Here is a 21,106-nt window from a genome sequence, read left to right as displayed (position 1 = left end):
ACAACATATCTACTAGGCAACTGACGCCCTACCGCTGATTCTCGACAAAATGCGTTTTCCTCGGTGTTATAGCGCATTCCCTAGAAGCCCCGTGAACGGTGAAACATTTCATCTTTGACCTGACCTGTGACGTCATCGGTGACCCCGAGGTCAATGAAATTTGGTTTCCCTTGACAAATTTGACAGGCCTTTCGAACGCCGTTTGAATTTTGCGGATCCGTCCAGTAGTTTCGGAGATACGAGGGGGGCAAAAAATAGCCCCCCCCCCACCAGGTCGCGTTATAAACAGACCCCACCAGGGCGCGGGTTAACTAATCCAACCCTCACGTGAGTCCGTCTGACTGGTTTCGCCTAGCAAATGCGTCCCTGATATTTGTGCTGTAGTGTGACCTCCCTCTACGAGTATGTCGTTTTGATTTAACTGATTTCGCCCCGTGAGCTCGTCTTTATTAGTGATGTAAGACTGACCTCGCGGTATGTCATGTTCATTTCCTTAACGTTTTGCCGCTGCACTCCGTTTGAGACGGCAGTTTTGATGACCATCATCGCCAACTGCGTGGTGCTCGCTCTCGAGGAGCACCTGCCAGAGGGCGACAAGACGATGCTCGCCATCAAACTGGTCAGTTACTCGTCATGTCTGGCTGGAGGGGTGGGGTGGGGTGGGAAAACCACGCTCCATGACTCGGACCGAGCCGTTGAGCCAGTTGTAAAGACAATTGTAGATACATATGTAGATATTTGAATTGCAGATGCGTCTTATTCCGTTGCTAACATTTTAACCAAGTAATTTTCAAGTAACTAACCGATGCTATTAACCGTTTGCGATGACTTGACCTATCAACAAACGTTTTTCGCGTGTGTGGTGACTATTCTGACACCAACTACCTATGTCTTCTTTTGTTCCGCAGGAGGCTACTGAAACTGTATTTTTGTGCATCTTCTGTGTGGAGGCGTCGTTGAAGATAATGGCGCTAGGATTTGTGCTACACAAGGGTGCCTACCTTAGAAATATCTGGAACATTATGGATTTCATAGTAGTAGTTACCGGGTAAGTGAGCCGCATCATCTGCATGCTGCATCTCCCCCCTCACGCTGTAACTAACACGCAACAGGCACCTACATTCATTGGATCGAACTTATGTCATAAGAAAACTAAATTGTAGTCATAAGATGCATACCTTTTTAAAGCTGCACATGTGTATAATTAGTCGATGTGCAATAAGTGTGATGTTAACCCGCGCCCTGGTGGGGTCTGTTTATAACGCGACCTGGTGGGGGGGCTATTTTTTGCCCCCCCCCCTCGTATCTCCGAAACTACTGGACGGATCCGCAAAATTCAAACGGCGTTCGAAAGGCCTGTCAAATTTGTCGAAGGAAACCAAATTTCATTGACCTCGGGGTCACCGATGACGTCACAGGTCAGGTCAAAGATGAAATGTTTCACCGTTCACGGGGCTTCTAGGGAATGCGCTATAACACCGAGGAAAACGCATTTTGTCGAGAATCAGCGGTAGGGCGTCAGTTGCCTAGTAGATATGTTGCTATTAGAGGTCACTGGCAATACCAGGTCAGGTCACAGGTCAGGTCACCAAGGGTCACAGGTCAGGTCACATGAGCCCAACTTTACTAAGGTTGTGTGATACATGTTTTATGGCCAATTTTTCATTTCCAACTCAATGGTGTTGGTTATAAGACTATCAGGTACGGCTTAGGTCACTTTCTGGTGAAGTTCAGGTCAAGGTCAGGTCAAGGTCAGGCCAAAAAAGGTCAAATTTTAAAGTTGATATTTTTGCATAAAATGGGTATTGATTCGATGCAGCTCGTCACGGGGAGTCTAATGGTGGTCTTTGTTTTGCGCTACGGGGTCTAGAATTGCTAAAAATTGAGTATGAAAATTTGACGTCATCAATTTTGAACAGTTTTTTTCGCTATAACTTCGCCAAAAAAAAGAGGTATCAATCTCAAATTTGGTATGTGGATGGAAGGCGGTAAGGACTATCACATATATTCCGGTTTTTGCGAAATTCAAAAAACTTTTTGGATTTTTTGATTATTATATCCGAAAAATCTATTTTTTGATTTTTAGGGGTCAAAATCCAAAAATTTCAAAAATCCGAGATAACAGTTTTGTAGCCCTGTCCAATCTACAGCTTTTATGTCTTTATCATTTTTCTGTATTTGCAAAGCTATAGGCCTGACAGCTCTTCCCGCGAAACCCTTTTTTGGGTCGAAAACGGCAGAACATGACGTCACTCTGACGTCATTTCCGGCCAACCTATCATAGCCTTTGGAAAAATTTTTGGTCACAATGTGTAAAATTGATGTCCGGGAGGGTAGGGGAGAGTGGGGTAATTTGGCCGCTTTTTTTAGAAAACGATGTAACTAAAAATCGACAACACATTTCTGCATTTTCTCAACGCTGACAGGTGTGGCATACATTTTACTTTCTTGGATAGTAAACTTGAAATGATTGAGTCACTACTTATATTGAAATTGTGGCGTATTACAAAGGTCTGCAAAGCGGCCAAATTGCCCCACTAGCAGGGTTATTTGGCCGGGGGTGTGGGGCAATTTGGCCGGTGTTAGGTTAAGGCCATGGTTTTGGTTATAGGCGAGTCAGCTTCACATTCAGCAACGACGCGTGTCCTACGACGCATTTGAAGCATTTTGGAGGTTGACTCAGCCGTCACAGGGGTCGAAAATAGTCAAAATAGCGGCTCTAGATGCGATGACAGTTTTTTACGAATAACTTTTGAAGTAATCAAGTTAGGCCAAAACTAAAAGTACCATCGTAATTCTCTCCTCATTCCGCATAGAAACATGTATGTGTTGACCTCGAAAGGTCAAGGTCAAGATCAAGGTCAAGGTTGGCTTCAGGTCACGTTACCTCAGGTCGCTTGACCTCAAGGTTACGTGAGTTCAAGGTCATCATGTATATTATTCGATGCGCCTTGACGAGCTGAACACAATGAGACCACTTGCGCGGCTGTATCTTTTTTCTGTAAGTTTTTATTAGCAAAAAAAGCGTTAGGTAACCTTTGATGACGTCACATGCCCTTACAGCTGTCCAATAGGAAATATGGCATCAAGGTAGTCAAAGTTGGTCATGAATTATGTCCGTTATGGTATAATTGACCATGACAACTCGGCCGTCCCAGCATAGTGACTCTGAGCGCACCGGCCAAGTTGCCCCGCTAGTCCCGGCCAAATAACCCCACGTTGCCATTCTGAAAATTTTTGTCTATAAAGTCGTCATGGCTGTACAGAACTAGATGAAATTGCTCTTGGAACCACTGAACATCCTCAAAAATGGCGCTATAATGTTGGAATTCGTTTACAGCCCAAATACTACATGTTATACAAATTCTTAAACGGAAGTAAAAGTTACCATTTTCTAACGTAATTCACCTTTTGTCAATTTTGAATAAAACTAAGAGGGGGAAAGCTTTGACATTTGTTCTCGAGTTAGTTCTGCCGATGACAAATGAATAGAGACTAAAGTTATTTCATTCACTTTTATCAGCTTTCGTACAGGTGGGGGCGGCCAATTTACACCACCGGCCAAATTACCCCACTCTCCCCTACTGGAAGTTTCGTGACGATCGGCGCAGCGGTTCTGGAGATATATTGAAAAGTCTGGAGGGGAGGCAAAAAATAGCCCCCCCCCCCCCCCCACCAGGTCGCGGGTTAAGTGAGCATCATGAATAGATTAAATGTTATACGATTCTCACATGTCATGATCTAAAAGAAATAAGTAACGCTAATCATAATATATTTTGTACATTTTCCTTCCGGCGTCTTCATTTATTTATGAGTTAGCGTGTTTTGATCTTTTTGTTGAACCAACGAATATTGCCATCCAAAATAATTTTATTTCATGCTATTTTTAGACCCAAGGAATCTGTCTTATGCAATGTTTTCTGAAACCATGTCATATTTGATTGCTTTATTTTATTTGTTATGTTTTTTTTTCGGCTATTGTGCAATAACGAATATGATTGTTATGTGTATTTGCAACATTTCATGACTTGGGTGCGACACTAGCGACGGTCTGAAATGCTATGCACTCCACCCCATGCACTGGATGGGAAGGGGAGGGGAGTGGCGGGAAGGGGTGTGCTGTATCGGTTGGTAACCGATTCATCCTATGGGAGGGGTTTTATGCTTTGATAAATTTAGGTTCCCCGTTGATAACTGTGTCGCGCCTTTGCGAGGTGCCCCATGGTAACCATGTTGCCCCTTTAGGCACCTGTAGTGCGGGGGCAGGGGCTGGTGATTGTTTTGCCACTATGAGAGGTAACCTGTGTCGCCCCGCGCCCCACTGGCAGCCTGATAACGCTGGTTATGTCGGAGGCCATCCACGTTGACCTGCGGATGCTGCGCTCATTCCGTGTGCTGCGCCCGCTAAAACTGGTCTCTCGGGTGCCAAGTGAGTGCGCACTCGACCGGCCACAGACCCGCTCATGAGGGCCAAAGAGCCAGGCGCAGAGCGAGAGAGCAAACGGGCGATCGGGAGGCTGGCTCCAGCCTCCCGGCCCGGCTGCAGCTGGCTGCACGTGCTGCATGCACCGCCGGCCGCCTCGTGCCAACCGGTCTCGTGCCAGTTGCACGTGCACGTGTACGATCTGACCGCTGCGGGGTGGGGAGCGCGCGGGGAGTGCCGCGCCCGTTCTGACCGCGGCCCGTGGTCCGCCCCTGACCGGCAGCACCGTGACCATGTTCGTGGAAAATCGGATTGAAGTAGACTTTCGTATGCTGCGCTCGTTCCGGGTGCTGAGGCCTTTAAAGCTCGTGTCACGGGTGCCTAGTAAGTGTCTGAGGTGACGGCACTAGGATAGCCTGTAGGGATAGCCACGTCAGATAGCTGCTTCCAACGATACCAGCACTTAGCTATAGGTACCCAGCCATAATCAGACCCAGCAAGCCAGTGGTAATGTTCTAGATCCCTCCATTTTAGGGCCTCATAATGCTTACTGTAATTTTAGTGAACCAGGTGCAAAATGATAGCTGATAGAGCATAGAATAGAAAGGGAGTTGAATGTGTGTTAGCTCTGCGCTGCAAAGTTTATGATAGGCAATACCTATGTGCGCAATTTGTTGACGTATCAAAACTGAATAAAATACTACCCCCATAATATACACGATTGGTAAGTTTCCTATATTATTATTTCCGTCTCAATATTTCAACATTTTCTGTGCCATAACTTACTTTTATATCAACAATTCATTATTAACTTTTCATCGAGCATGCTCTGATCGCATTAAAACAACGCATACTGATTTTGAGCTATTTATGCCATGATTTTGCTTCGTATTTTTGTCAAAATAGGCTGGGGTCGTCTTTGTAGGAGAGATGGAAGACTTGGAGAGGCAGCAGGAAATCATTTATCGTTGCATTAAGTGCAAGGAGCAGAGGCACGATAAAGAAAACATGGTTCCATTATCTAGTCTCGGTAGAAAAGGGGCACCACGAAAGATAAAAAAAAAAACAGAAGTTATCATAAGCAGCGGATGTTCTCGGATTTCGAGTGGAGCCTGAATCACAAATTCTAAAAAACGACATTGAAAAAAATAATGTCGACCGATCGCTAATATCTCGTAAAACTTGAAACATATCATGCGATTGGTATGATGGTACGTACCACAAAAATATAATGCATTGTAAAGTGATGGTTAGATAAAAACACGTAAAAGGGTGCTTGAATAGGACAATTTTGGCATTCGGGGCTTTCATGAACGTCGACAACTTGGAGGAAAAGTGAAATGTTGAGCTTTATCACAACTGACTGACCAAGGATTTTACCTGCAAGAGGCTTGCAGCTGCTCGAGCTGTAAGAAGGTATGCAACAACGAGACTGACACATTTTAGACCCTGACTTTATTCTAGTTTTCAGCCTTACTATAGCGCCGGATATTTTTAGCGCCAGACCTAGACACCATATAGCGCCTAGGCCTAGCCGATCTTCTAGTCCCCGTGGAGTCCGGCAGTGTTAGCGGCCACTAGGGTGACTAGCGACCCCTCTGCTTTCAGACTGGTCACAATACTAGCAGATGAGAGACTCACGGCCGGTGTCGACTTCAGGACGCTCAGGGCCATTCGTGTCCTGCGACCGCTTAAGCTAGTGAACGGAATTCCTAGTAAGTAGCTGGCCCAGTGACCCCGTAGTGTTACCCGTGTTCTCCCCGGTCAGTCAGATGGTCCGTGACCCGTGTGTGACCTGCCGGGGGACGTCTTCTGTCGGACCCGGCAGCACTGCTCTCAGAGGTAGGTCAAGTCGGCGAGTCCGGGCTCTTATAGCGCCTGGGCCGCCTGGACAACAGCCTAGGAAGGGCACGCCTCGCTGCACCGAGCCTGCACTCGCCGAGGGTCATCTATAGTGCACCTAATAGTATCTAACTTGGGGAAACCAGTTCAACTCTTAGGAATTCACTATTCAGGAAAGAAAGAGGCAGCGGCAGAGTTGGCATGATTCAGGTATGATATACTAACATTTTAGTCAGCAAACCAAACTCAAACTCATCAGTTTTCATTACAACTCCGGAGATGGCAGAATTTAATTCAAAATGTTTTGGACGATGCAGATTGTTTGTGTTCAATGTCGGATCAGGCACTGCTACATCTCGTTTGATAAGTTTCAGTTAATGAAGCGAAAGGCTCACTTTTCCACCTTTCTTGCACCCATTATGCAAACATATTCAATATAATTCAAAACACCTGCAGCATTTTGAAACACAGAGAATGAATCACAATAGGGCTGTAAGTGTCCATCTGCCTAGCAGAGTAACGACAGAAACCAGCACGTCTAATTCATTCCGATGCCCCTTCACGCCTCTGCCGCTGGTGGGTTCGAGTGCCTCCGGTCAGCCGGTTGACAGTCTCCCGGGGGGGGGGGGGGTCAGTGGGGGGGGGGATGGCCCGGGGCGGCCGACCGCTGCCGGCCAGCTGAGCGAGCGACCGCCCAGTCCGGCGATCAATATAGCTGGTACGGCGCCGCCGCTGCCGCTGCCGCCGCCGCCGCTGGCGCTGTTGGTGGCAGGTTGCTATGACAATTTGATGAATACCGCTTATGTGCGCTGGCGCCCGCACGCGTTTGAACGCATAAAAACAAATGCGTTTCGAGATTCTCTGCTGATGATTTTTAAAGCATGGCGAAAAACTGTGATGAGCCAGTCCCATGGATCTGAATTTATTAGCAAAAACATTGCATATCTTTGCAAACGCTTCTGATGTTAGACAAGAGCTTAGAATACTTCATGTTAGTCATTATTTAGTCTGGATGTGCGTAAGGAGCATATAGGGCCAAATAGCTTGGGTTAGTTTTGCTACGGTGTCGCCATAATTTATCGAAAAAGTAAGATTTGTTTCAATAAGGTGGCAGTTTGTGCCTGTGTATTTATATAATTAGTCTACGCAAAACACGTAAAACATAACGCAATCAATAGTTGTAGGACATATTTGCACTGCAGACTGTCTCTAGCAAGCCCCAGCGGCAGGGTAACGTGTATGTATTCCGTCTGTTTGACGCACACTGAACGCTCTATACGCTGTTCCCAGGTCTTCAGGTGGTGCTGAAGTCCATCATCAAGGCGATGGCGCCTTTGTTACAAATCGGCATGCTGGTGTTGTTCGCCATCGTCATATTCGCCATCATCGGGCTGGAGTTCTACTTTGGCGCGCTTCACAAGACCTGCTATGATTTGAAGGATTTCAGTGAGTCAGATGTGCTACGGTAAAAACAATGAAAATCACATGCATATAGATATGGAACTAATTATAGGCAAAAACTGCTAAGAACCTCTATATGTTCACAAGAGGGGAATGTTTTGTTTGCATCATACTAACCTCTTGACTCTCAACTTGATCAAATTCAAGTGGCTCATTGTATTGATTAGACTCACGCTGATGATTGTGTCCCGTTTTCAGGTAAATTTAAGACGGAGGGGGACTCGCCAACTCCTTGTGATATGTCCAATGCATGGGGTAAGTGTTGAATGACCGTCATTTTTCCAATCACCACACATACCACATCTGCTGTTGGTGCATCAAAGCGAGATCCCAAAATGAAGCTATTTTGACCGTGCGTGGCATCTTTATACGCATTCGTTGAAGGAGCTGTACCTATAAGAACTCAATTTTTTATCATTTATTTGTAGACTGAATAACGTAAGGCCCGGTAATACCTAGCTGCCATGATTATCGTGTACTATGAAGTATACCAGACGTCTCCACTCTCCACCAACATGAACTTTCTCCACTAGCGATGTCCACGGTTATCAATGTGCGTTTCTCGGTCCTTGTGAGTGAGTGTCTGCCCGCTGCGGATTCCCTCAGTGCCGCGCGACTCCCGTCGGTTTTAGCAGCGTCTGCAGTGGATGACCGTCCCGCCCCTCTCCGACAGGGGGCTACCGGTGTAACGAATCGGTGTCAATGTGTCTGGAGGGCTGGGTGGGCCCCAACTATGGCATCACCTCGTTCGACAACATCGGCTTCGCCATGCTCACCGTGTTCCAGTGCATCACCATGGAGGGCTGGACGTCCATACTCTACTGGGTGAGTGGGGGTGGACGTCCATACTCTACTGGGTGAGTGGGGGTGGACGTCCATACTCTACTGGGTGAGTGGGGGTGGACGTCCATACTCTATTGGGTGAGTGGGGAATATACATAATGTATGTAGCATATCCATTTTAACCCGGCGGCCGCTGGGCCTCCGCGCCACCCGCCGGCCGCTGGGGGGGGGCATATAGTTGCCCCCCCCCTTTACTTCCGCGGCGATATCGTCGCAACGCGAAGAGATAGAGAAGCGAAACTTTGCACACATCTTCTTGAATACCTAGCCGAGGTTGTGTCCAAATTTGGTGTCGATCCCATTTGAAATGACGTCACAGTGACGTCATAAGTTAAATTATAGATTTGCGACTCTCAGTTTCCTCACGATACATCAGATATACGGGACCGAATATAAAGGGCTGATTATTGGTTAGGAACTAGATGGAAGTGTACTTAGATGCTTTAGGATGACAACAGGTGCTGTCTAGTTCATTTACAGTTGAGTTTCATGCTCAGCGTCATCAGAAACGGTCCATATCGGAAAATGACAAAACTTTATGACGTCACTGTGACGTCATCTTAGGTGCTAAAACCACCAAACTTTCTTCAAACATTGATTAGGTATTCATTTGAAGCTATGCCAAGTTTCACGTTCGTAGCTCATCAGGTTTCGGAGATATTCCACAAAACGTAAAGGGGGGCAACTTTATGCCCCCCCCCCCCCCCCAGCGGCTCGTGGGTTAACCACACCTATTCCTCAATGGAAAACGTCATACAATCCACTAAAGCTCATACTACAAACATGCAGCAAACATTTAGCCTGCATTACGTCTCACAAAGCATCGTCTGATTTTACGAAAGCACCGTCAAGTCGACAAGATGCGAATCAATTTATTGATGCTTTTTTAACCCGCGCACCGACGGGGGTCTGCGCCAACTTAGTACCGACGGGGGGGGGGCGGATGACCGCCCCCCCCTGAGATCTCGAGAACGAAGCAAGATAGCGACAAGCGGTAAACGGCATCGGATACGCACGGACAAGGTCTACAATTTTTACTAAGGTCATTTTCAGGTCAGGTCAAAGATGACGTCACAGGGGTCGAAAAAGTCAAAATGGCGGCGCTAGATATGGAGAGGGTTTTTCTCGAATAACTTTCGAAGTAGTCAAGATAGGAACAAACTAAGGGCATCATCGTGATCCTCTCGTCAATTCGCATCGAATGATATATATGTTGACCTCGAAAGATCAAGGTCAAAGGTTGACCTCAGGTCACGTGACCTCGAGGTCATCATGTATATCATTCGATGCGTCTTGACGAGCTGAACACAATGAGACCATCCGCGCGGCTGTATCTTGTTCCTGTAAGGAGTTATTGGCAAAAAACCTTTGGTGACCTTTGATGACGTCACATGACCTTACAGCTGCCCAACAGCAAAACAGACCTCAAGGTAGTGAAGGTTGATCGTATGTGAAGTCATGTATGGTATATGGGGCCATTCCGACCCGTTTTAGTGGTAAAAACAGGGAGTTGATTTTTCCCCCATTGACTTATAATGGGGAGGTCGCGAAATTGACCTGACCTTAGGTCACCGACATCAAAATTCCGAGATATACAAATTGTAGCTACTAATGACCTAATAACATCCTGCGACTTTCAAAGGCCTCCGACATCTACTGTAGCTCTGGCACGGTGACAAAGTTGCAAAAAAGTGACTTGAGGTTGGGTCATTCAAAGTGACCTGGTGACCTGACCTTAAAAGTTAGGAGGTTCAAACTTGCACACCATGTGTAAAATTGATGAGAGAATAGTCATACCAAATTTCGCGGCGCTACGCGCCGCGGTTTTCCCGCTATCCGCGAAAAACCTCAGGGGGGGGCGGATATCCGCCCCCCCCCCCCGTCGGTGCGCGGGTTAATCTCCGATTGTTTTCGTTCCAGACCAATGACGCCATTGGAAGCAAGTTCAACGTTATCTACTTCGTGCCTCTGATCATACTGGGCTCGTTTTTTATGCTCAATTTGGTTCTGGGCGTGCTGAGTGGGTAAGTACCATTTCTCGCCGGCGGAAACCGCCCGGGAAACGGCAGCCAATCAGCGACCAGCTGACCGCGGATGCTGGTCGCCGATTGGCTGGCTCTGTTGGCCGCTCGCGGTATGCGCTCTAATGCGGTCCGATGGACGCGGGCTGGGTCGGCTCAGACGGGTCTTGTGGTCGACGTCAGCGGGGGTGGACCCCCCCCCTCCCCCGATGGCCCCTCCGGCACTGCCAGTGTCGCGGGCGGGCTTCAATGGCGCCACCGGTCGCACATCGATCAGACGCGGCCGGCCGCCGGCCCGGCGCGGCCCAGAACCGGTGCCGGCACTGCAGCCAAGAATAGACGACGCCGGCCGAGCGCGTGCCCCCGGCTGATTTCTTGCCCGACCGCCGCGCCGTGCCCGCGGGGTTCTCGACAGAGCGAGGGATGGGGTAGAGACAGCAGGGGTAGAGGTAGGGGGTTTGGCTGGGGTAAGGATGTTTGATGAGTTTTAAGACCAGTCGACTGCCTCGCTTAGGAACAGATGTGCCATAAATTCACATATGTGAATATGTGAATATTGTGCTCTTTTCAGATATTCACTCCACGGAGTTAAGTTTTATACAAAACCATTATTGTTTATTTTCCCTCTAGACCGTGTTGTGTAACCGATGTTTAATCCACCAGTGAGTTTTCCAACGAGAGGGTTCGGGTTGAGAGGAAAGAGCAGTTCCGAAAGATGCGCGAGCGAAAGCTGGTAGCCGAGGCGTTTACCGGTTACTGCGACTGGATCTGTAAAGCAGGTGATGACGGTGTCGGCGGCGCCCGGCCTGAACTGTCTGTCTGGTGCCGTAGCTCAGCCCGGTCCGTAGCGTATATCTCGGCACTGGCCGCCGCTCTGTGCCGTCCGTGCCAGTCAGCTGCTGCGCCCCTCCCCGGCGACCGACCGCGGCTCAAACGGCCACCAGTGACGTCATCATCTGAATACCGGTGACGTCACTGGGTCGGCTAGGTCACCGGGGGAGGGTGCGGATGCTGCCCCACACAAACACAGTCGACTCGTGTACCGTACCGTACCGATACAAACACCAACACCACAGCTCGGCACTCAGTAGGCGTAGCATTCCCCGGTGAGAGAGAGCATCTAACTGGGTGAGCGCGCGCTGCGGTGAGAATGTGCCGTGGTGTGACTGTCGTCTGTCCCGCACATTGACTGATTCCGACTGCTTTCAGTGAGTTTGCCAAGGAGAGAGAGCGGGTAGAAAATAGACAAGCCTTTTTGAAACTTAGACGGCAGCAGCAGTTAGAACGAGAACTGAATGGTTATGTTGAGTGGATTTGTAAAGCAGGTTCGTAGCGTTCCACGTGTTCGTTTTATGTTTTGTGTGCACGGGGGCATGACGTTTGAATGGTCGCGCATGTCGCATGTGAATTGCGGTGTGTCGGCTCTCAGGTGACTGTCATCATTTATCGAAATGGCTCATGTGACACCGCCTATATGCTAAGGCACGAGGGTGCTGCTTATTTCACGGCTTTTTGATAGCCAAAGCTCCTGGCAGAGATGCTGGCTCGATTTATTACTTTCAGTGAGCTTCGTGATGGATAGACCATCACAAACACGTGTTAGTATTTTGTTACGCCTAATGAATGTGAAACAGGAATGTGTTTAGACAAACTTAAGTACTGCTTTCAAATAGCTCTGTTTCGAACCAAAGATATCGCAGTGCTTACTCGTTTAAAGATCCGTTTTCCTAGGTCATAGAGTTTTTGACATCACTGGGTATGATTTTTCTGATATTCTCTGTCCCTTTTCTGTTCATGAAATCGGTGTTGGCTTTGCTTGACAAGCTTCATTCCTTTGCTTTTCCAAGTTACACCATTTCCAAGGCTATGCACGCTTCGGCTGATATTATCTGTCTCAGACTGCGCCGTTTTAGAGATAGTCTTCCTCGCTCACAAAATGCTAAAGGCAAGCAGCTGATCACTCTTATGCTTCTGTTGACTTACGTATTTGTAAACTGTTAGCTACGTGTTTTTAACGGTGCACGTAAACGAATTAAGATATGTTAGCTTAAAACAAGGAATAAACTCTTTGTACATCTCAGCTGTTTGTAAAATGAACCGCACAATATCTCTCGCTGGTTGAATTATCTCTTTGACATATAGATGCAAAATTATACCCGTGTGTTTTCCCGTTTACACTGTACTAACTACACACTGACCCTCGTATGGCTTCTTACAGAGGAAGTGATATTAGCGGAAGAAAGGACAACTGAAGAGGAGAAAATGCACATCATGGAGGGTAAGCTGGAGTTTCAAGTTGTGAGATGCTAAAAAAGTCCAAGCGCATGGTACTTAGCAGAATTGATAGCCAAATACTCCAGCCCAGAGAGTTCGATTGCGGATATCACATCCAATAGTCGATCTTATAGATTCTCGGAGATGACAGTATTGTATGACTCAATGGCGTTTCTTTACTCACAGCGAGGAGAAAAGCGGCAGCGAAAAGGAAGAAGTTGAAAAACCTGGGCAAGAGCAAGAGCACCGACACGGAGGAGGAAGACAATGACGGGGAAGAAGATGGTAAGCCTCAGCTGACTCTCTCCTTCACCTATCATTAATTCCTTATAAAACATGTCAGATCCGCAAAGCAGTTTGCTTGAGGATGAAGTTTTTACCAATGGTATTCCCTGTTGAACCTTTTCAAATGTAACTGAGTTTTAACAGGTAATGGCAACAACTACATAATGTGGTAAGATTAACACATCGTGATGCATTTATTTGCCCTCAACATATTCCATAGATATTGGAATATATTGAAAAAGTCAAGACTGTGCGAAGGATCATGAATATAGCGGTACATAACATCTTGCAAATGTCTTCATAGGCTGAGCTCCACATACCTTGTATGTACCACCTATGCATCGAACTAACCACACACATGTTGTAGTAAGTGCAGCTCATACAAGTGTTGACATATTTTGTACGTGTTTCTTCAGCCTTATATATGCCTAAAAAGAAGTCAGGTAAACTGATAGTCGCAGTAGAGTAGTGATTGATATGCTGTCGAACAGTTTTGTCGCGAGCAAAACTGCTGTTGTGTTGTGTGCACTATGTAGATTCGAAGTAATGCCTATAGTCCCGTCTAGCGGAGGTGCTATACCCTTCCAGTTCATCATTTAGCAGCATCAACTTTAGTTAGATTAGCGAGCTAGTTCTGTCTGTGACGTGTTTTCACCCGTGCTAAAAAAAAGAAAAAAATCGGAGCCTCGACTTTGAGCGATCTTAAAATACTAATGTACTTCCCAAGCTAGGCAACTTACTTCACATGACGAAAGCAGATCACGTCTCATGCTGCGTTTTATATATGGCGCCACTTTTTCATAATCTCCATTTTTTTTCGAAAGGAGTAATCAATCGGAGCTCTGCAATAGCTTTTTCTTAAAATCGAGAACAACTTTCTCTCTGCAGACCGAATAGCAGTGTAGAGACCGTACTTGTCGATCTGCATTTGCTTGTCGTGTATGCCGTGGTCTGGACCAGTTCGAGTCGGCGTCGCTGCGACTTTGGTAGACCACCAGGCAGCAGTAGCGGCAGCTGACTATACATAGTGTAGACAGGAGTGCCGCCCAGCTGAGAGGCCGGCGCGGCTGCCCCCTCAGCGCCCCCCCCCCCGCCCCCGCGCCCCCTGACCGGGCTGGCCGCTGACGCAGTGCCGTCTATGTAGGCGCCTGTGTCATCGATTATTAGTACTTACCCGTGAATGTTGTCCTTTAACTTCACTGTGCTATTTTCTGCTGTCGGTGGCCAGGAGTGTCAAGTTGACATTGACCTTACCGACATTACAAGTAACGCCCACTAGTGCGGTGCAGTGAAAATTGAGCTGTCGCCGCTCTCCCCTAATATCGTCTGTCAGACCTGACCTGTGACGCTCGACAGTGGTGTCTAGCAGTGTGTCTGATGTGTCTGATGTCACAGTCTGTGACTGCTGACAATCCGACTTTCCGACAGGTTTAGCCAAGGCGTCGTACCTCAAATCAAAAATAAAGAACCAAGGAGCCTGCGCGGGGTTCTGGCGCGCGGAAAAGACATTTCGGTATGCATATAACCTATATAAACTCATTTGTTAGTATGTTTCCCAAATAATGAAATTTTGTTTGCATGAGATCGTACGCATATTTTGTGCCACTTTTCTTCACTTCATTTTCCTTCACTTTTACTTGCAATCGTATGCCCAGCTAAAACAGTCTTATCTGATTTCGTATCGTCCTTCAGGTTTGCGATTCGGAAGGCGGTGAAGACGCAGTTTTTCTACTGGTTCGTGATTGTGCTGGTGTTTCTGAACACGGTGTGTGTGGCGGTGGAGCACTACAACCAGCCCGACTGGCTCGCCCAGTTCCTCTGTGAGTACCGCTCTCCGACGAGAGATCACAGCTCCGCTTCACAGCCACTGAGCGGAAAGCTAGCGAGCCATGGCGACCTTGAAATCATAGGGAAGTGGCGTCTTGCTCTTTGAGCGGCGTTAAGTGGTATATCTCATGATGAACTGTGCCCCATTGAGTAGTGTATTACTCCTGACATAGGAGCTGAAAGAAGCAAAAGTAAGCGTAATTGTTTTGCTGCCGCTTTCGTACCATCGCTTACCTACACACCCTTCCTTGCTCCTCCTGCTGCCAAGCTGTTTCTTTATTATGTCAGCGCACCTTATAATACCCTTATATTCACCTACTGATGCATTATTTCTTTGACCTGCCTGTTACTTATCTCTCCCGTTATCTGCTGCAGATTATACCGAGTTTGTGTTCCTCGGTCTGTTCATATCGGAGATGCTGATCAAGATGTACGCGCTGGGGCCGCGCATCTACTTCGAGTCAGCCTTCAACCGGTTCGACTGCGTCGTCATCTCCGGCTCCATCTTCGAGGTCGTCTGGTCCACCATCAAACCAGAATCCTCGTTCGGCCTCTCCGTGTTACGAGCCCTTCGTCTGCTGCGCATCTTCAAAGTCACCACGTGAGCTCACTGAAGGCACTAGTTGAAAATGTTTAGGGTTGACGTTTGATGGTGTACTTATAACGGTTGTGTGCTAAGTACATAACTAGTTATTAGTTATTTGATACCCTGCTGTAGGTATCGTTGTAGTTTGGTATCGTACACAAAAAAACAGCATTCTAATGGTCACTGAGTCATTAAATATGCTAGCCTGTTCGATCCCCGTTCATGAACAGGGCCCGTTTCCTGGTCCTGTGACCCGTCTGAATCGCTGTTCTACTCACGTACTGGTCGTCCGTGCGGAGCCTGTTCCTGTGACCCTTCTGAGCCGCTGTGTTCCTCAGGTACTGGTCGTCCCTGCGGAACCTGGTGATCTCTCTGCTCAGCTCGATGCGCTCCATCATATCGCTGTTGTTCCTGCTCTTCCTCTTCATTCTCATCTTTGCTCTGCTCGGTATGCAGCTGTTCGGAGGAGAGTGGAACTTCAAGGACGGCACACCGCCGGCCAACTTCAACAGCTTCGCCGTGGCGCTGCTTACCGTGTTCCAGGTGAGCTCGTTGCTCTCACTCGCCTGTCGTCAAAAAAAATAATAATAATTCAGCATTTTATATGCATGACATTACCAGCATCTCATCATCATTAGTATGAAAGAGCCACTCTATGGTGTATCATTTGCGAGAAAATGGAACTTTATAAGGCACTTGTCTTACGACGAACTGCCACCGTCCATATTGTGTCCCAAATTTTCCAACCTGTGTTCCGTTCCGTCAGATTCTGACTGGAGAGGACTGGAACGAGGTCATGTACAACGGCATCAAGTCGCAGGGCGGCCACGACAACGGAGGCATGATCTACTGCCTGTACTTCATCGTGCTGGTGGTGTTCGGCAACTACACTCTGCTGAACGTGTTCCTTGCTATCGCCGTGGACAACCTGGCCAACGCGCAGGAGCTCACCGCGGCAGAGGAGGAACAGGAGGAGGAGGACAAGGAGGTCAGCAAGAGAGGGAAGGGAGGGAGAGAGAGAGAGAGAGAGAGAGAGAGAGAGAGAGAGAGAGAGAGAGAGAGAGAGAGAGGGAAATGGAGAGGGGATGGGAGAGGGGAGGGGAGAGGGAGAGGGGAAGGAAGGAACGGGAATAAGGAGAGGGAGGAAAACGGAAAGGGAGAGGGAAGGAAATGAGAGGGAGAGGTCCAGACAGAGTAAAAGACAGAGAGAAAGGGAGAGGGAGAGAAAGAGATGAAAACTTAAGGAAGGTAGACTGACAGTAAAATAAAACATAGCCTCAAATGCTTTGTAGGAAGCGAACATCATTGACTAATAACTGGTTAGTTTGGTTGTTAGGCTTTGACGATTCATTCAGGGCGCTTAGAACGGCTGTTTTGTTTCGGACTGACTATGACTCGTCTGTATGCTCCGTCAGAAAATGGCTGCTGAGCTGGAGAAGGAGATTGGAGCGCTGCACGTGGCGGACGGAGCTCCGACCGTGGAGATCTGTCCTCCGTCACCGCACGCGCCCGTCCGCAACCACAGGTAGGGTGTTCTAGGACACTGGCAGGCTTCAGTGCTTTGTATAGGTAGTTGTCATGGTAGGGGAGAGTGGGGAAAGATGCCCAGGGTTTGACTATGTCATATATTATTCGAAAATGACGATCGGAAAGCCAAAACTTGGAGTTTCAACGGAAGCCGACATCATTTTTCTCCAAAAATATCACACTTTCGTGCCTGAAATATGATAACTTTTTTTGCTATTAAGCATTTTCCTGAAGAAGTGAAAGGGGGCATCTTACCCAACAGGGTGGAAAAGACGCCCCCTGGCGCTGGGTAAGATGCCCCCTGCACTAAAAGTGACATAAATAGGCACGTGAATCGCCTGAACGAATCAGTAGTCCCTTCGAGCCTGCAGTAGACACCAAACGTCATCGTAAGGGCCCTCAAAAGTAGTCGTAAGGGGCTTCAGAGGTCATCGTTAGGGCCATCATAGTCCAGCGTGGCCAAACAAGCCTCCGTGGTGGCGTTCGGAGACCACTGTGGGGCCCTTATAGGTCTTCATGATGCTTGAGGTCCCTCGAGCCCATCGTGGGGACCTCAGATGCCAGCGCGGCCCGTGGAGCCAACGTGGGAGCCCTCAAAGGATGTCGTGAGGGGCCCTAGAACCAATAATGGGGCCCACAGAGGCCGTCGTGAGGGCTCTCAGAGTCAGATGCCGCCCAAAAAGTCGCTGTGTGGGCCGAGAGACCGGCATGGGGAGCACCCGACCGTACCGGACTCTCAATAGTCCCAGATCGGCTTTTGCCTCTCATCACAAGTATGTAATAAATGATTTGACGGGCTGCTTGAAGGACAGCCTACGGATTTAGGGGGGCGTCTTTCCCCATCAGTACAGGGGGCATCTTACCCCAAGGTACCGAAGTAACATTAAATCAGCACAATTTGTTAGCCATAAAACTACACCCTGAAACAAACTGTTTGGGACACAGTACATGCATGTTAATGTATCACGACTATAGCAAGGGACGCAAAAATTATCGACCTTTTTTATATTTACAATGTTTTGACGCCAAAATATTTTTTGAAAGCAGCAAATAAAAAACATGCAATCACCAGCCAGCCGTTGCCCAACTGAGCTTCGCAAGTTTTTGTGCAGTTAACAAGGCAGGCTTCTGCTTTACACTAAAAACATTAATTTCCAGGTTCGATTCTTTGTTTCCCCGCTAGAGGGGGTGGGGCGTCTTTCCCACCCTGGGCATCTTACCCCACTCTCCCCTACTTTGTATTATTTAGTTACCCTATTATGTTATTGAATGTTCAGTTTACCGTTTGCTTGAAATATTAAGTAAATTATGCGAAACATCACTGCATCATTATTTCACGGGAATGCTGCAACTATTTAAATAATTCTCGTTTCTGCATGCTGGGTTAAAACCAGGGCCAGGACTTGTTAACCTCAACAAACGTATGACTTTTCCTTTGCTATAACCACGGGCTAAAGTGTCATCCATCATCGGTGAACCTCTGTGCTCCTCTCCTTCACGTCCCTGAGCTCGCTCTGAGGCGCACTCGTCTGCTGGTCTTCAGCTCTGCTCGCTGCTCTGATATCCTCCCATGACAATCGTCCTTACGTGCACGTCCCCGCGCTGGTTCTAACGTGCGCACTCCCCTCCAGCTCGGACAACCGGCCGTCGCTGCAGGCCATGAAGGGCGACACAGTGGATGAGGAGGAGGCTACCGGGCCCAAGCCCATGCTGCCCTACTCGTCCATGTTCATACTGTCGTCGACCAACCCGTGAGTGGAAACAGACGCAGCTGGCGTCGAGCGTGAAGAGTGCCAGGGATTGGATAAGATGAATTGTCCTGTGCTACCTTCTTTACTATGTAAAGAAGTGCCAGGGATTGAATAAGATGAATTGTCCTGTGCTACCATCTGTACTATGTAAAGAAGTAAGCACATATACGAGTACAATCTATCTCAAATTACAAGTTTACTATAGTTTCATACATTCCAACCTGTTTCATGCTTAACCCGCGCGGGGCTGGGGTCTCCAGCCGAACGCGCGGGGCTGGGGGGGGGTAAATTTTACCCCCCTGTTATCTCCCGAACTAATGGTCCGATTTGGAAAATTCAAACGCCAATCGAAAGCTCTCATCACGAACTACTAGAAACATGTACTTAATTTAAAGTTTGAGGTCAAGGTCAAGGTCAGGTCAAGGGTACAAATTGCAAGTTTCTACAGTATCGGCCTTGCACCGTAGTTGCCGAAGAATGGAGTCATGGACTGAGACTGATCGCCCAAAACGTGTTCTTAGGCTACCATGACAATATTCGTTGCATACAATATCATTCAGAGGTCAAGGTCAAGGTCAGGTCAGGTCAGGTCAGGTCACCAAAAACCAAAATATAGAAAAGGGCATGTGCGACACATGTTTTATGGGTCATTTTACTCATAGAATTCAATAGGCACACTCAATAAGTGATATGGACCACCTCTGGATGAATTTCAGGTCGAGGTCAGGTCAAGGTCAGGTCAAGTGAGGTCAAATTTTGAAGTTAGTTGTTAAGGCCTAAAATGGTGTCTATCTGATGCAGTTTTTCACGGCGAATCGAATGGTGCTATTTTTGTTTCCGTACGAGGTCTAGAACTTCCAAAAAAGTCATTTTTCAAAAATTTTGTGTGTCGTGACGTCATAAAATTTTGAATAACTCCCACATTTTTGAACCGATTCTTCTAAAATTTGGTATGTAGGTGCACATAGACCACTTCTCTGACATATATTCCGTTTTTTTCGATAGACTCAAAATTTTGGATTTTATATTGATTTTCCCAAAAAAAATCAGTTTTTTGAAAAAATTTAGGCCAAAATCCAAAATTTTCTAAAAACCGAGATAGCCATTTGATAGACAAAGTAAAATTACGTATAACCTTTTTTTGTTACGTCTTGATTCCTTTAAAAATGAAGATGTTAGCGGCGTTTGAACTTTTGCCGTTTTTGAGGCGAAAATGGCGAACATGACGTCACTAAAACGTCAATTTCTCAAAAATTTTCCGACGGATTTCGCTCAAATTTTCAGGGAACGTGTCAAATTGATGTAAGAAAAGGTACTGAAAGTTTGGCGGCGCTGCGCGCCGCCGTTTTTGAGAGATCGCAAAAATTCGCGAGGGGGGGTAAAATTTACCCCCCCCCCCAGCCCCGCGCGGGTTAAACAGATCGGCCATATCTATTAGGGTAAAATAGTGCACCACATATCAAGGATCTGAAACTGCTGAACTTCACTCTGTGTTTCCGGAGCCCCAGCTGAACTGCATTTGATGCAATCAGCTCCATGCACTTATGGGCCACAAGTGATTACAACGCCAGTTATTTTGCAGGATTCGGTGTGCCGCTCACTGGGTGGTCAATCTGCGGTACTTCGACTTCTTCATCATGTTCGTCATCTCTCTGAGCAGTATCGCTCTGGCGGCGGAGGACCCCGTGGTGGAACAGAGCAACAGGAACAAGATCCTCAACATGTTCGACTATGCCTTTACGGGCGTCTTTACAGTCGAGATGATCCTCAAGGTATGAAACCAGCGCCCGGTCCTTATTTGATCTTTACCTGACTAGTCGACTGTGTGATGAAATGGACGTAACGAAGGTACGGTTTCGACTCTTAGACTTATGATGCCACCAGGAATTGTCAAATCACGAATGCCGCAAATAGGATAGCAATGCGTATAGCTTAGTTTGGGTTTTGAAAATTCATCCGTGACAGTTTAAACCAAACAGCATAAGCAAAGAACGTTCTGACACTCATATAAATGACAAGCGAACATGACCAAGGCTGACGTTTGAATCTGACTCGCCAGTTGCATTGACTTGTCACTGATATGCCATTTAATTATTGGCTTGAGAGTTGCGCTTATTCAGATATTCGTGTCTAAGATGTTGTGTTTGTGCAAACGTTTGTTTTGCTATTTATTCGAAATGAATCCCATCACATGGTACGTTTTACATAACCTGGGTCCCGCGCCATTGTTTTGCACACTTTCACCGTGTCAAAAGTCGTGTTTGGT

At 47.3% G+C, this 21,106-nt stretch overlaps 1 protein-coding gene across 13 annotated transcripts in view; it reads left to right on the top strand.

The window, feature by feature from the left end:
* The window catches only part of LOC122366826 (voltage-dependent calcium channel type A subunit alpha-1-like), a 78,193-nt gene that overhangs the window by 16,463 nt on the left and 40,624 nt on the right, over positions 1–21,106 (top strand). For 11 of the 13 annotated variants that reach the window (XM_043339434.1, XM_043339432.1, XM_043339436.1 and 8 more), the window contains exons 3-21: positions 514–619; positions 909–1,048; positions 6,032–6,138; positions 7,556–7,711; positions 7,925–7,981; positions 8,400–8,551; positions 10,490–10,593; positions 11,800–11,915; positions 12,809–12,868; positions 13,051–13,149; positions 13,566–13,592; positions 14,578–14,662; positions 14,842–14,969; positions 15,352–15,577; positions 15,901–16,105; positions 16,329–16,550; positions 16,978–17,087; positions 18,721–18,840; positions 20,423–20,612. In XM_043339434.1, the coding sequence (XP_043195369.1) occupies positions 514–619; positions 909–1,048; positions 6,032–6,138; positions 7,556–7,711; positions 7,925–7,981; positions 8,400–8,551; positions 10,490–10,593; positions 11,800–11,915; positions 12,809–12,868; positions 13,051–13,149; positions 13,566–13,592; positions 14,578–14,662; positions 14,842–14,969; positions 15,352–15,577; positions 15,901–16,105; positions 16,329–16,550; positions 16,978–17,087; positions 18,721–18,840; positions 20,423–20,612 (2,410 nt within the window). Of the gene's footprint in view, positions 1–513; positions 620–908; positions 1,049–6,031; positions 6,139–7,555; positions 7,712–7,924; positions 7,982–8,399; positions 8,552–10,489; positions 10,594–11,237; positions 11,370–11,799; positions 11,916–12,808; positions 12,869–13,050; positions 13,150–13,565; positions 13,593–14,577; positions 14,663–14,841; positions 14,970–15,351; positions 15,578–15,900; positions 16,106–16,328; positions 16,551–16,977; positions 17,088–18,720; positions 18,841–20,422; positions 20,613–21,106 lie in introns of those variants that run through there. The other 2 variants (XM_043339437.1, XM_043339443.1) reach the window with 2 other exon arrangements.

Source organism: Amphibalanus amphitrite, unplaced genomic scaffold (assembly GCF_019059575.1).
Source record: "Amphibalanus amphitrite isolate SeventyFive unplaced genomic scaffold, NRLGWU_Aamphi_draft 000833F_arrow, whole genome shotgun sequence".
NCBI classification, from domain to species: Eukaryota; Metazoa; Arthropoda; class Thecostraca; order Balanomorpha; family Balanidae; genus Amphibalanus; species Amphibalanus amphitrite.
The sequence above is the reverse complement of the archived record's forward strand: the minus strand, read 5'-3'. Positions and strand labels throughout refer to the sequence as shown.